Consider the following 14682-nt stretch of genomic DNA (forward strand, 5'->3'; position numbering starts at 1 on the left):
CCACCGCGAGCGCCGTGTGACGCACCGCGTGCGCGCGTGCGTCGTGCGTGCGTGCGTGCGTGCGCGGCGCCGCGGCGAGCTGCGCGCGGCCTGGCGGGGACCCGGATCGGCGGCGCGGCGCGGCGGGGCGCGGCGGCGAGCGGCGGAGCCGGAGCAGCTGGAGCGGGGCCCGGGATTCCCGGGGGCCCACGGCCGCCATCACGGATTTCCTGTGGGACAAGCGCACCGGGCTGGCTGCGAGGACGGTGCGGCGCGGCGGGGCGGGGCGGGGCGGGGGTAGGCCGCGGCCTCCGTGGTTGGCGGGTGCGGCTCGGGTCCGTGCGGGGCAGGCGTGGGCCGGCGGCTTCTCGCGGGGCCGTGGCCGCGGCCGCAGCCTGGCGGCCCGGGCCTTCCCCGGGTTGGGGGGCGCGCTGGCGGGGCCGGCCTCGCCGGAAGGCCCGAGGAGGCCGCGGCCGGGCCCGGGGGCGGGAGGTTTCCCACCCGCCGCCTCGCTCTTTTCCGGTGTGTGGGCCCCGTCCCTCGCTTCGCGGCCGAGCCCCGGTGTTTCCGTTTGTGGCGCTCGGCGCGGCGCTGTGCGCGGCGGAGGCCCCGCCTGGCGGCAGCGGAGCCGGGGCAGCGAGCGCGGCCGCCATCATCGTCCCCAAACCGGTTCCAGAGCTGCTGCGGAACGCCGCGGTGCGGGCTTCACCTGCTCGTGCGGACGGTGCCCGGCCTTGGCGGGCCGCCAGCGTCGCCTTCACACGGTGCCTTTAATGAGAGGCTGGAAGCGGCGCCCTGGCGCTGCGCTCGGTGCCCGCCGTGGGCGCAGCGAGACCCGGCTGCGGAGCCGTCGAATTCGGGCGGGGGGGGAACCGTGAGAGGCCCCGCAGGGCCCGGCCTTGTTCGGGTGTAACGAGCCCCGGCCCCCAGGTCACCGTATCACCAGGGGCGGTTTTGCTGCCTGTAATGTCAGTGTAGGTGTGGGTGCAGGAGGGCAGCAGGGTGTGTGTGAGCGTTTCTTTTGGTGGGGGGAAAATCGCCAGTGGGAGGTCTGCGGACAAAGGGAGCTCCAGGTTTGCCTGTGGAGATGAGGCAGATTGAGCTGCTTGGTGCTTCAGAACCAAAATACGTTTGGGGAATGTCTTAGAGTTGTGGAGTGAGGTCTGGCAATAGGAGTTGGGACCCTACAAACTGGCACGTCAGGGTTGGACCTCGGTGTGCCATCATAGCGAGGGGTATTCTTTTTGCTCTCAACTCTCATGTCCCCCCAGAGAGGTAGAGGTGAACACACCTTCCCGCTACAAGGATTCAGTAATTCCGCTGCATGTGGAAAGGATGGTTTTTCTCCCTAGCTGCTGTAGGGTGCTCCCTGCTTGCAGTGGGAAGTGTAGACGTTGTTTGCTGGGCAGCAAACCAGAGACATCTCTTCGGGAGCTGCCCGCTTAGGTGTCTTCGGTACTGGTGTGCAAGATCTTTGGGCCAAGCACCAGTGATATCCTGAGCTTCATTTCACTTTTCCTCAGTTCTCCCTGGTGGTGCTTCTCTCCTTCCTAGGGAGCATGTTAGCTTAAACAGAGAAGGTGGAAGCCCTGAAGGTGCAAATGCTGCTCCTAGAGCTGTGGCCAGTAGAGATGGGCGTGAAGAGGGGAAAGTAACCTGGAAAACAGAAATGCAGCAAGCACAGCCTTTGTGGGTGGTCACATCCTCTCTCGTACAGGGTTCTGGGATGTCTCAAGTTTGTCCCTTCCCTCTCAAATCCCCCCTGTGCACTCAGACATGCTGCTGATTGCCTCCCTCCTCCTCACCCTAGCAGCTCCTTGGCCACTGATGATCTGGTTTCTCTCCCTGGCAGTTACCTCACAAAGTCATCACTCTCTGTTGTCCCTGTAGATGCCTCACTCTAGAAGGTACCGCTCATCGGAGCGCAGCAGCCGAGGCAGCTATCATGAGCGCTACAGAAGTCGCAAACACAAGAGACGGCGGACACGGTCACGATCGAGTAGCAGTGAGCGTGACCGTCGGCACCGTCGGGAAGACAGTTACCATGTTCGATCCAGGAGGTGAGTCCGCAGGGTGAGGCGGGACCTCGAACCCTGTGGTGTTTCTTGGCCGGAGGCGGCTGTGGTCAGCCCAGCTTCTGGGTGGCCTGGGCTCTGCTCTCTTGTGTGCTCTGAGCTGTAACTTCCCAGGCGGTGTTTGTAATTGATTCCCCCTGGCTTGCTTCCCCGCTCTAGCTACGATGACCACTCAGCAGACAGGAGGGCCTATGACCGGCGTTACTGTGACAGCTACCGGCGGAACGATTACAGCCGCGAGCGAGGGGAAGCCTACTATGAACCTGAGTACCGTCATTCCTACGAGTACCGACGCTCCCGGGACCGTGAGGGCAGCTACCGGAGCTGCAAAAGCAGCCGGCGTAAGCACAGGCGGAGGCGGCGCCGCAGCCGGTCCTTTAGTCGCTCCTCATCGGTGAGTATCCTGCTGTGCTGGGCCTCCCCTGTAACCTTTCTCTCCCAGGTGGCGAGCTGGGTAAGTAGAAAACTCACTTTCTAACGCTCTCTCGGACTCAACTTGAGAAATGCCTAAAAAGCCTTTGTTGCAGACAGCAGTTCCTGTCCACCATCCTGATGCGCCTTGGCAGTGGCTGTCCTGTGCCAGCTGGGCACAGGCAGCTCAGACCCTCTCTTAGTGTTGCCTGCTCAGAGGTGGGAGGACAAGCGTGCCTCACGAGGCTGGCGTGTCCCCCGGGGTGGTGCTGCAGTCCTCAGCTCCTTTATCCCTGTAGAGCACTGCTTTTGTTCAGTGGTGCTCGTTAAGAGCTGTCCAGGAACCCCAGCCAAGCAGTCTTTTGTGCGAGGTTTATACAGCAAACGTTTAACTGATGCTGGTCCCAGAGAGCTTGGTCTGCCTGTGACAGGCAGCTTGGCCCCTGTGGTCCCTGGTTTGTGCCTGTGTTCTGTGGCAGGAAGCCCCCGTCTCTGAGGGTTAGGTCCTATGTCAGAGCAGGATCCTTCTGGGTGGGCCCAGCTGACGTGGGATGTTGTGCGAGGGGCTTTGCAAAGGAGAGGAGCTTGTGGACCGATCAATTCAGGTGGAGGAAGCAACCATCACAGGCTCTCCCCAGCAGTGTCCCTGGCTTTCTCTTCTTGTCTGTTCTGCTGTTCACTTTCCACTTCTGTTAGACCCCAGACACGTTCTCTGCTCTGTCTGTGGAGCTCTCAGTGTTGTCTGGTCTGTTCTGGCTGTATGTCCAGGGATGGGATTGTGGGCTGGATTCGGGTCCCAAGTCTGCTGGCCGGTTGCTCCCAGGTGTGGGGAAACTTAGCTGAAGAACTGAAGGCAGGAATTTTCTCTTCTCTGGCATAAACCTCTTATCTGCCTCATCCCAGGCTGTCCCTACTCCCTGTTGGGCCTCTGCTTCTCTCCTGGAAGTTAGTTCTTCCAGGATCAGCATCTTTGGGGGAGGGTCTAGGAAGAAGTGTCACATCTTCCCCCAGGCAGTCACTCAAAAATTCTCTCTGGTTTTGGATGGATCGTTATACCAAGAGTTGCTTCTGAAATCTCTGAGTTCATCTTTTTCTGAGTGTTGGGGCTGGGGGAAGCTATGTGGGTGGCTGTTGGAATGGGATGGGGAGTGCCTGTGTGGGGCAGCCTGCCCCTTTGCTTGTGCAGGACTTCCCAGCACCTGCCTTCTGCTGCCTTTCCTCAGTGGCTGCCGTGGGGCTTGAAGCGAGCCTCTCCCCGCGGGCACTGAGTGCCCGGCTGCAGAGTTGTGCTTCAGCGTGCTCTCTTGGCCTTACCCAGGACCCAAAGGCCAGTGCCGTTCCTCTCTGAGGCCCGCTAGGAGCAAGAGCAGCTGGCCCCTTCCACTGCCCCTCCGCTAGCCCTTGTTCTGACCATTTCTGCTCTCACACTGGTTCGGGTGGGGCTGTTGTAGGTTCTTTTTTTCTTTTTTTTTTCTTTTTTTTCTTTTTTTTGCTACAACGAAAAGCAAACTGTTTTTTTCTTTTCTGAGCTAGTGTGTTGTATCTTGACATGTTCCCTTGCAATATCCCTATCGTTATATATTCCTCTGTGCCGTATGAATTGGCTGGGAATCTCCTCCTGCAACCCCTCCTCAAACAACCATGTGAATTTCCAAACCAACCAATGCGTGACGCTGGCTGCTGCGCTGGTTTGAAAATCTGATTGGTGAATGATGAATTCCCTGTCTGCCTGGGCCAGCAGCGGAGTCGACAGAGCAGCAGAAGGGCCAAGAGTGTGGAGGACGACGACGAGGGGCATCTGATCTATCGCGTCGGCGACTGGCTACAAGAAAGATGTACAGCCAAATCGTAACATAATTTAGCTCTCTAGTTAAGCTCCCATCGCAGTCGCAGATCTGTCTTATCTTTCTGTTTCATTTTATTTTCATTGTTTATTAAAGAGAAACCCTCTCCTTTTCCTTCCCCTTTTGTTAAAGCTACGTTTATATTTTGTATTGTTGCTGAAGTGCCAGGGAACTAGGGCAGTTGCCTTGTGCAGCCGGTGTCAGCCTTCCGCTGCTCCGGTCTCTCAAGCTGTGTGCAGGTTAGGTGTTGCAATGCATTCTCCTCTGCCTTGTGTATGCGCTGCATCCAGGTCGTGCTCACTCTCTCACCTGCTTTCCTTTCTTTCTCTCCCTCCCAGATGAGATTATTAGCACCTTAGGGGAGGGCACATTCGGCAGAGTGGTGCAGTGCATCGATCACCGGAGGTATGTCTGCTCCTAGGACAGGGAGGGATGTGGTGGTGAGGGAAAAAGAGAGACCGCAGCTGGCAATGGAGTCTTTTGTGCTTAACGTGGGAGCCTGGGGGTGAAAATGAGTCTCGTGGTTTCCAGTATTCCCCTGCGGGTCTGGTCACTTGTCCTCTTGGGTCACCCATGTGTTGGAGAGGGGTCAGGGGAAGCCTCAGGGCAGTTTGTTAGGAGGGAAAAGGCACTGCTTTGGCAGACACTCCTTAATAACGGCTGCCTTCTGGCTTGAGCAAGGGTGGTGGAAGGCTGTTCTGCACAACTCACAGGATAAGGCCAGATCGGAAAGCTTTTTTTGCAGGCACAGGCTCTCTGACCCAGCTCAGGGGTGGTCTTGCACTTTCTTCCTGTTTCTCCCCAGGGGTGGTGCACGTGTTGCTCTCAAAATCATAAAAAACGTAGAGAAATACAAAGAGGCTGCTCGACTGGAAATTAATGTGCTGGAGAAAATCAATGAGAAGGACCCTGAGAACACAAAGTGAGTGTGCTCTTGGTGTTAAAATGGAAGAGCAAGCATTACCTTAGCACAGCTGCAGGGATGGGATGAGGGGGGTACTTGATGTTGTGTGACTGAATTCCTCTGTAGCTAGTTTTTGGAGGTATATTGGCTTGCTAGGGCGTACAGACTGAGGAAGGAAGACAGTAGCCTGGCGCAGGGATAATGTAGCTGAGTGTTGCGTGCAGATCTGTCCTGAATCAGAATTTGTCTCTCAGTCTTTGTGTCAGGATGTTTGACTGGTTTGACTACCATGGCCACATGTGCATCTCCTTCGAACTGCTGGGGCTCAGCACCTTTGATTTCCTGAAGGACAACAACTATCTGCCTTATCCCATCCACCAAGTACGGCACATGGCCTACCAGGTGTGCCAGGCTGTGAAATGTAAGTGTTCGCTGCTCTTCCCTCCACTGGTCTTTGACTGACCTGGAGAGCCACGAAGCTCCCAATGTCCGTGCCAGTTCTGCAACTGGTGGCCCAAAGCAGCGAGTTTTTGCTGTGGTGCCACCATGCCAGTTCTGAGACTGAGCCTTCCCGCCCCTCCAGTGGTGAATGTGTGCTTGGAATGAATCCTTTTTCTCTTCCTAACTGTAATGTTTTCTGATATGTGTGGCTGGCAGTATCTCAGGGCACGTCAGCATCCACCTCCACACACATGCTCTGGTGATCAGTACGATAAATCTTTATGCTTCTGCCAAAGCATCTTGGCCTGGACTAGCCTGACTTTTCACACCCAGTTCTAAACGTGGGCTAAACTGGTGCCAGTATGAGCAAACTGAATTAATGATGTTTGCTATTTGGGTGGGTGCAGCCTTGCTTTGCTTCTGTTCCGTCACCCCAACTCTGTTTGCTTCCTCAGTTCTGCATGACAATAAACTCACTCACACTGACCTCAAGCCAGAGAACATCCTCTTTGTGAACTCTGACTACGAACTCTCCTATAACCTGGAAAAGGTAACAGCGCTGCCCTGTGTTAGAGCTCTTCTCTTGTGTTCTTGGTATCCCTGACCTTATCAGCAGGTGGGAGGAGTCAGAACGTGGCCCCGGGAGACACAGGGTTGACCAACAACGTTCATGCACTTGTTCAGGGCCCATATCCTGCATGAGCGGCCTGTGTGGTCTTTAAGTAACCCGTCAGGACCACAGGCTTACCTGCATGGTGGTGAGAGTTTGTTCAGGGGCTGTGCTGCAGGGCTGTGCCCGCACTAATGTACCCTCCGAAGCCTTCCCTTCCATGGTACCTGGTGGTGAAGCCTCGGTGGTGTGAGGAAGGGGCTGAGCCTGCATCTCGAAACTCCTGAGTAACTGATACCATTCTCCCTCGCGCAGAAGCGGGATGAGCGGAGTGTGAAGAGCACAGCTATCAGAGTGGTCGACTTCGGCAGCGCCACATTTGATCATGAGCATCACAGCACAATTGTTTCTACCAGGCATTACCGGGCCCCAGAAGTCATACTGGGTGGGTACCGCTTGGTCTTTCTGCAGAGGTGGGCGTTCGCCTTGAGGGCGCTGGGTGCTCTCTGCTGGATTAAGGAGCATTTTGTCTCCACACCATTCAGTAGCTGTTCTGGGTTTACCCTGGGAGATGAAGGGTGCTTTATTTAATGTGCTGTACTATCCATTTTCTGGGAGGGTCAGCAACTTGTAAGCTGGTGTTTTGGCATTGCTAGCAAGTGGGCAGTATATTGTCATGAGCATATCAGGAGCCTGGCTGGAATGGGAATTGTTTTTCCAGTTGTTCGTTTTTGTTTGTTTTTAAAAGGGTGAGGGAGAGGGATTTGGGATCTTAGGCCATAACCAGATCTTTTATTTAAAAAACGTTGTTTTTTAGAGCTTGGCTGGAGCCAGCCGTGTGATGTGTGGAGCATTGGCTGCATCATCTTTGAGTATTATGTGGGTTTCACCCTGTTTCAGGTGAGAACTGTATGCTGTGTGGCTACCTCACAGCTGTGGGGTAGTGGAGGTGAAAAATGTAGATGAAAGAGGATGCTGGCTGTTTCCCAGTACAGCCAGGAGCCTCTGGGACTGATCGGGTTCCCTCCACCACTGCAGTCTTGTAGAGACGACCGAGGTGTTGCCCAGCAAGGGTTTCTGAACTGGGGAACACCCAAGGCTGGAGGTAGAACAACTGGAATCTGTTCCATGCCTTCCCTTTATGTTTCTCTCTCTCAGACACATGACAACCGGGAGCACCTGGCCATGATGGAGAGGATCTTGGGGCCAATTCCTTCTCGGATGATCCGGAAGACGAGGTGAGCAAGGCCGGCTGGGCACCACAGGCTTGCCAGCTCCCTCCTGCTTCATGTATAGTGGTGCTCTGTGAAGGATCAAGCTTTGATCGAGCCTGCGGAGCCAGTTGTCTGTGCTGCTGCAGTGTCCTGAGTAGCATGTGCTGCCAGGGCTGGCACGCTGCTGTTGCTGCAACATGTTTTTTCTTGGCTGTAACCTATTCCCACCTCTTACTCTGACAGGAAACAGAAATATTTCTACCACGGCCGTCTGGACTGGGATGAGAATACCTCCGCTGGCCGCTATGTTAGAGAAAACTGCAAGCCGCTGCGGGTAAGGCAGGGTGGGCAGGAGCATCCAGTTGCTTTATCCTTGTCTCATTGCAGAGTCTTTAGTGCCTGCCCCAGTTGTGAAGATTCTTCCTGTGGGCAAGGTTGGGCCACCGAAAGGGTCAGACCAGTGTCTTCCCGAAGGAGCCTTGGCTGACAGACTAGGAAGACTGCATCAACCTGAGCTTAATCTGAAGTGGAGGAGGAGGGCACGGAGACCTCAGGAAGTGCCTGGGAAAGGTGGCGGGGGGGTGATAACTCAGCAGTTCCGTGCTTGGTAAAGCAGCCCAGAGTTCAGGTCTAGGATGAGTGACAGTCTGAACAAACCAGCCTTCCCCCAGCTTAGCCGTTCAGCCCACGGAGTGTACTGTGATGGGACAGGGTCCGGTGTCCTTGACTCTAACCTCCCCCCTCGTCTCCCCAGCGATACCTGACCTCCGAGGCTGAGGACCATCACCGCCTTTTCGACCTCATTGAGAGTATGCTGGAGTATGAGCCGTCCAAGCGCATCACCCTGGCCGAAGCCCTCAAGCACCCCTTCTTTGACATGTTGGAGATGGAGCCGAGCACAAAAATGTGGGACTCTAGCAGGGACATCAGCCGGTGATGCCACAGGTGCCAGCCTGCCCTCAGATTCTAGCCCCCGTGGAGGCCTGTGTGATTTCTATTCAGACACTTGGTGCTTTTTTTTATACATGAGAACTGCCTGGACATGTTTGTAAAGCTGTTAATATGTGAGATACTGTAAATAGCCCATATTCTATATTGGCCTCTGAGCACCACAGGCCCAACCTCCTGCTGTTGCTGCTGCCATTATCATGAGGTGAGGGGGCCTGTATGTCCATATTGTAAATACCTCTGTTCACGTGTTGCTTTGTCTCCTGTTCTCCCCTACCCTCCTCGGTGTAAATACTCCAGGACTCGCAGCTCTCTGTAGCTTATCTGTTTCCTTGTAAGTTATGGAACTGGTGGGACTGCATGGGAATTATTTTTTTGGATCAATGTCATAGCCCATCCCCACACCAGAGTTTTATAAAAATTTTGTACAGTCTTTGTGGAAAAATAAATATGAAGTGAATAAACCACCTGGTCTGGGTTTGGACCAGCAGCAGCCCCTCCTGGGGCTCTTCTGCTGGTCAGTTGTGCTCCTGATGCGCAGTGGCTGTATGCTGCACCCTGCAGAAGGAAGGAAAGCGCATCCTCTTCTTGGGTGGCGGTGAAAGGAGCGTCCTGGTCTGGGAACCTTCAGTAATGAAGCTAGCTCTATCCACCTGCACCACTCCTTCCAAGCTTGGCTGCTGGCCTAGTGCCTGAGCTTGCACTGGGTACGAGCTGCTTTTGGTCCTCTGAGGGCTGGAGCTGGCTCTGAGCCGGTTGTGGCAGGGGAAGGGGGTGCAGCAAAACACAAGCTGGCCCCTTCATCATGCCCTGTGACCAGTGTTGGGGTGGGATACAGGTAAAGGAGGGCAGTAGGTACTTCAAGATAAGTGTTATTAGTAGAGAAACCTCTTGCTCCCTAGCCAGGGTGGAGTGCTGGCTACTAGTGCTGGCTGTTGGAAAGCAGGTGTCAGGTGCCCACAGTCAGCTGTCGTGAGTACCCTGGTGTCTGTCTCTGTTTTTGTCTCACCAGCTCTGCAGCGACGCTGGGACCTCGGCTTGGACTTTTCCATGGGCACTGCTGGGGATGTTTCAGACCTGATGGCAGCTCTGTGTAGATGCTTTGCTAGCGAGTCTGGGAGAGTCTTGCTGTAGAGAGGGGGAGAAACAGAGCAGGCATGCTCATGGTCTGTTCTGCAGGAGCTTATTGCTTTGCTGTGGCACCGTCCATCTGCGGCAGACTGTCATCGTGCAGAGGGACAAAGGAAAAGTCTGGCTTCACCTGGAGTTAGTGTGAGGGAGTCTTAGGAGGGGTGACATTGCATCATCTTCACAAGCTTGTTATCCTAACTTAGAGACTGGGCTGGAAGCATTCACCTGCTTCCTGCAGTATTGCTCAGCTAGGCAGCAGCCAGCCTGGTGGTGTGTGCCGGGGAACGACAGCAGGGGAGGACCATGCCCTGCTGCATGTTCAGCCATCCCCTGGGTGAGTGTGGGAACTAGATTGACCATATAATACCTGTGATCTGTCTCAGACTTAAAAAAATGACCCACATTGGTGTCCAAAACCTGAATCCACAGCTTTTACCTTCCCAGTGGAGAGCACCTGAGGCTCCAGCTGCCTGGGCTGAAGTGGGAGCTTGCAAATCTGTGTAACTTCGTAAGTCTGTGTTCAGAGGCTGAAGAATGTTTTTAGCGGAGGTACAGTTGCTGCTAAGCACTGAAGGCTGGGATGGGAACTAGAGACAGGTATGGATAGATGTCCTGTGCTGCCCTCAGGGTGGTGAGGAGTCCCTGTTTGGGAGGGGTATCAGTAGGCTGTCCACATGCAGCTGGTAGTTGTCAGCATCAAGGATCCCTACAAGTAACTGGTCTAGGAGGCACAAAAGTTGAATTCCCCAAGCCGCTTGTTGTGCCACGAATTCTTCCCTGTTTTATTTCCATGGAGTCTGTGGTATGGATGGTTCAGGTGGGCTCAGCGAAACAGCTGCTCTGCTGCACCCCTGTCGATGACCTCCCCGAGGGTGAAGCCTGCGGGGTGGTCCGTGCGGGCGGAGGCGAACAGCCCCGCGGCCGCCCCGGTGAGAGGCGCGGTCCCAGCGAGGGGTTTGGGCGTGAGGCCTCGGGGGGACGTGCGGGAGGGGCGGGCTGCCGTAGTAGGCCTCGCTGAACTGAGCCACAGGGGCGTGGAGGAGCCGGCCCTGGGCGGGGCACCCGGAACCCGGCGGGGCATGGCAGGCGAGCCGGGGGGACGTGGAGGCCCGGCCCTGGGCTGAGACACCGGGGACCAGGAGGTACGCGGCGGGCCCGCTCGGCGGCGAGGCCCGGGCCCGGTCGGCGGCGAGGCCCGGGCCCGGCCCGGCGTTGCCATGGGGACGCTGTTGCCATGGGGACGCGCTCCCGGCGGGCCCTGCGCTGGGGGGGGGGAAAGGATGGGCCGGCACGTGACTCTCGGACATGTGGCCACATCACATGGTCGCCCCGGCCCGGCCCGGCCCCGCGCGTGCGCAGAGGCCCCCTGCAGTGGGGCACCCCGGAGCCGCAGGCGGTGCCGATGACGTCACGGGGCGGCGGCCAATCGGCGGCGGCGGGGAGGGGCGCAGCGGCTGAGCGGCTGAGGCGGCGGTCCCGGTCCCGGTCCCGGTCCCGGTCCCGGTCCGGCCATGGCCCAGTACGGCAGCCCCGCGGTGCTCCCGGACAACCCCTTCCAGGTACGTCCCGGCTAGGGAGGGGCGGCGGCAGCGGCAGGTTCGGCCCCCGCCTCACAGCGGCCGGGTCTCTTGCAGGACCCCGCGATGGTGCAGCCCCGGCCCGGCCCCGAGCGGGCGCTGGATGCCTACAACCCCTTTGAGAGCGACGCGGTAAGGCGGCGGGCGGGCCGCTTCACGGCGGCCGGGGCCTCCCTCGCGGCCAGCGGCGTCTCACCGCCTTTCTCTTCTTCCCCCAGCCGCCGCCGCCGTACCAGGCCCCGTCGGCAGCTCCGCCGCCCGGCATGTTCCCGCCGCAGGCGGCCGCGCAGCCCCCGCGCAAAGGCAGCCCCACGGAGCCCCGGAACTACGGTTCCTACGGCACGCAGGTACGGGGCGGGGGGGGGAGGCAGCCGCTCGGCCGCCGCGGGGCGGGCTGCGCCGGGGGAGGAGGCGGGAGCCCCAGGGACTTGTTCCCCCCGCAGGCCTCGGCGGCAGCCGCCACGGCTGAGCTGCTGAAGCGGCAGGAGGAGCTGAACCGGAAAGCGGAGGAGCTGGACCGGCGGGAGAGGGAGCTGCAGAACGCGGCCCTCGGCGGCACCGCAAGTGAGTGGCCCTGCGGGGCAGGGGAGGGTCGGCGGCCGGCTTCCCCGCGGCCCCCCCCGCGCGGGCGCTGCTGCCCTCTCCTCACCTCCTTCCCTCTGCAGCGAGGCTGAACAACTGGCCCCCGTTGCCATCCTTCTGCCCAGTGAAGCCTTGCTTCTACCAAGACATCCCCGTGGAGATCCCTGCTGACTTCCAGAAGACTGTTTCTACCATGTATTACCTCTGGATGGGTGAGTTTGGGAGGGAAATCTAAGGGGAGATCCTGGGAGGAGATAGAGGAACAGGTGTCCTGTGTGTGAGTGAATGCTGCTGCTCTGGAGAAGCTGTGGTTAACATGTGGTGCCAGGTCTCGGGGGCTGAGCCCTTGGTGTGGGGAGGGGGGACCCTCACTCGGGTTGCCTGACCGATGTCCTCTCTCTCAGCCAGCACCATTGCTCTCTTCCTGAACTTTTTGTCCTCGCTGGCCTGGTTCTGTGTGGAGCCCTCGTCCGGTTCTGGGTTTGGCCTCTCCATTCTCTGGGCTCTCCTCTACACGCCCTGCTCCTTTGTCTGCTGGTACAGACCGATGTACAAAGCTTTCAGGTGTGTATCTACTTGAGCTCCTAGGCCAGCGAAGCGGTGGGGTGGGATGGCTGCAAGGCTGGAGCTTGAAGCTGGGGAGACTGGGCTGCTTGGTAGAACAGGCCCTCGCCCCGAGTGCAGCACCGATGGTGTCCCAGCTCCTTTTGTGGCCTTTGGGTCTGTGGGATGTGGTGATTCTGCACTGAGCTGTTGGCTGAGCAGCAAACTTTGCTTCGGATGGGGCTCTTCTAAGGAGGTGACAAGAACATGTTTTCCCATGGACCTTGCTGTTGGAGATCCCTGCACTGCCTTATGCCTCTTCCTTGGATTTCTTCTTGCCTTAAGTCTAGTGGCTGCACCTCTGGGGCCTGCGTGTTTGCCTATGTCCCCTGCTTTGAGGAAGGTTTGAGAGTTGTATTCTGTGGCCTAACTTCACCTGTCTCTCTCTCCCAGGAGTGACAGTTCGTTCAACTTCTTTGTCTTCTTCTTCGTCTTCTTTGCCCAGAATGTGATGTACGTGCTGCAGGCAATTGGCATACCAAACTGGGGATTCAGGTGAGCGTTGTGCTGACACTGGGGAGCCCTGGCCAGCCCGGTACCCCGGAATGGGAGGAGGTGGGTGGGGAAGAGGGAATGTGTGGGCAACTGCCTCTTGTTTTGCAGTGGCTGGATATTAAGCCTGATAGCACTGCGGGAGAACACAGCCGTGGCCGTGATGATGATCCTGGTGTCCTTGTTCTTCACAGCAGTGGCTGTGTTGGGCATCATTATGCTGAAAAAGGTAAGTTTGGATCAAACCTCGGGGGCAGAGCAGCCCTTTGGGAGGGCGAGGGTGGGTTATGGCAGGCATGGGGGCACAGCTGTGTTCACTGGGGGCCTGGAATGGGGCCGGCATGCTGACCCTGAGCTTGCCCCTCCCTTCCAGATCCACTCTCTGTACCGCCGGACAGGCGCCAGCTTCCAGAAAGCACAGGAGGAGTTTGCTGCGGGGGTCTTCTCCAACCAGGCAGTGCGCACCGCAGCAGCCAACGCTGCTGCGGGTGCTGCCACCAATGCCTTCCGGGCACCCTAGCGGGGCGGGGGCCCTGGCTTCTCATTGCACGTGGGCCCTTTCTAAGGAAGAGGAAGTCCAAGTTGCATTTTCATTGGATCCCTATGTGTCTGCATCAGCTGTCAGAGGCTGCCTCATCCCAGCTTGGAAGTGCTGGTGCTTGAATTGTCTGCTGCTGCAACCCCTTTCCTCACGGATGGAGGCTGTTCTGGTTTGTGCTGGTGCCCTTCCCTCAGTGGGCTGGGGAAGGAGAGGGTTGGGACATGCTGTGGCCAAGCCCTGCGCCTGTCATTGCCCTCCCTTCCAGCACCAGGAGCCTCCTCCAGATGTGTGACAGGGACTGAAGCGGCTGTTCACCTTCCCTGTGTTGGCCAGGGCTCTCCTGTTTCCCCACCTGGTGATGCCACTTGTATGCCCTGGGGCACGAAGGGTTCGCCTGTGTGCCCGGCCCCAGGGCAGGCAGAGGCTGGCTCTTCCCTGGAGGCTTTTGCCTGCCTTCCCTTTGATGTGGGACCTGATTCTTTGCCAAGAAAGTTGTCACCGTCTTCCCCACCAGGGGCTTGTTCTGGGAGGCTGGGGCTGGCTCTGGCCCCAGGGTGCTGAGCTTGGAGGCAGCCCCCCCTCTGGTCCCTCTCCCCATCCTCTCCCTCTCTTCTTTGCTGGGCTGAGCCTGCTCCAGGCACGGGGATAGAGCAGGGCTGGGACAGGCAGCAGGGGTGCATGTGGGGCTCCCTGCCTTCAGTCTGAGTGCCCGGCCACAGCCACCTGTTGCTGGCACATGGGGACCCTAAAGCTGGCCTGGGCACTTGGGAGGGTTCTTGGTACCCCCTAACACTCCTTGGCTCCAGCAAGGTGGGGGCAACAGCCTTTCCCTTCTCTGACTGCCCTGGGGCCATGGACCCCTTCCCTCCCTGGCACTTGACCCAGAACCTGCCCCTTCCTCAGGGGCCTTTGCCGTTCTCCCTTCTTGGGGGGCTGTGCCAGTCCCCGTGTGTGTGCCCTGTGTCCCTGCTAGCCCCTGGTATCCTCGCTCCCCTGTGCCAGCGCCCTCCGGGACCCCTGGGACGGACCTCATGAGTTCTGCTTTGCCCCATCTCCTCCCTGATGCTCCTGGGTTTGGCCCTGCGGCTCCGGGGCTGGCGGGGAGGTTCGTGCCTTCATCCCCTCGCAGCCGCGGCTCGGCCCCGGTCCGCCGCGGGGGCTGGCGCCGGTGGGGGCGGCGGCGGCCCCTGCTCCGGCCCCTCGGCTGTTGCTGTGCCCGAGGTCAAGCTGCCTCCGGCTTTTATTTAAGGAATAAATGAAGTTTTGCTCCGTGTCCCCGTGCGCTGCAGAGGGGAGCGGGAGGGAGCGCCGGGGCGGGGGAGGGCACCGG

General features: G+C 58.3%; 2 protein-coding genes across 3 annotated transcripts; both read left to right on the forward strand.

Moving 5' to 3' along the window:
- The first annotated feature begins 52 nt into the window (after positions 1-52).
- On the forward strand, positions 53-8891 carry CLK2 (CDC like kinase 2). Of its 2 annotated transcripts, none has more exons than XM_064475387.1 (13): positions 53-245; positions 1870-2039; positions 2214-2448; positions 4204-4300; positions 4648-4714; positions 5115-5231; positions 5468-5634; positions 6110-6204; positions 6580-6709; positions 7082-7164; positions 7423-7502; positions 7722-7812; positions 8233-8891. In XM_064475387.1, exons 2-13 carry the CDS (start codon positions 1870-1872, stop codon positions 8413-8415), a joined length of 1515 nt encoding a protein of 504 aa, XP_064331457.1. In that variant the 5' UTR covers positions 53-245; the 3' UTR covers positions 8416-8891. The 2 variants fall into 2 exon arrangements, with proteins under 2 accessions (XP_064331457.1, XP_064331458.1); XM_064475388.1 differs by having other exon boundaries at positions 4207-4300.
- Positions 8892-10956: 2065 nt separating this feature from the next.
- On the forward strand, positions 10957-14625 carry SCAMP3 (secretory carrier membrane protein 3). Its single transcript, XM_064475396.1, has 9 exons — positions 10957-11116; positions 11192-11266; positions 11353-11481; positions 11578-11698; positions 11800-11928; positions 12121-12280; positions 12713-12814; positions 12923-13040; positions 13185-14625. Exons 1-9 carry the CDS (start codon positions 11069-11071, stop codon positions 13329-13331), a joined length of 1029 nt encoding a protein of 342 aa, XP_064331466.1. The 5' UTR covers positions 10957-11068; the 3' UTR covers positions 13332-14625.
- The last annotated feature ends 57 nt before the right edge of the window (positions 14626-14682 follow it).

Source organism: Phalacrocorax carbo, chromosome 28, assembly GCF_963921805.1.
Source record: "Phalacrocorax carbo chromosome 28, bPhaCar2.1, whole genome shotgun sequence".
NCBI lineage: Eukaryota > Metazoa > Chordata > Aves > Suliformes > Phalacrocoracidae > Phalacrocorax > Phalacrocorax carbo.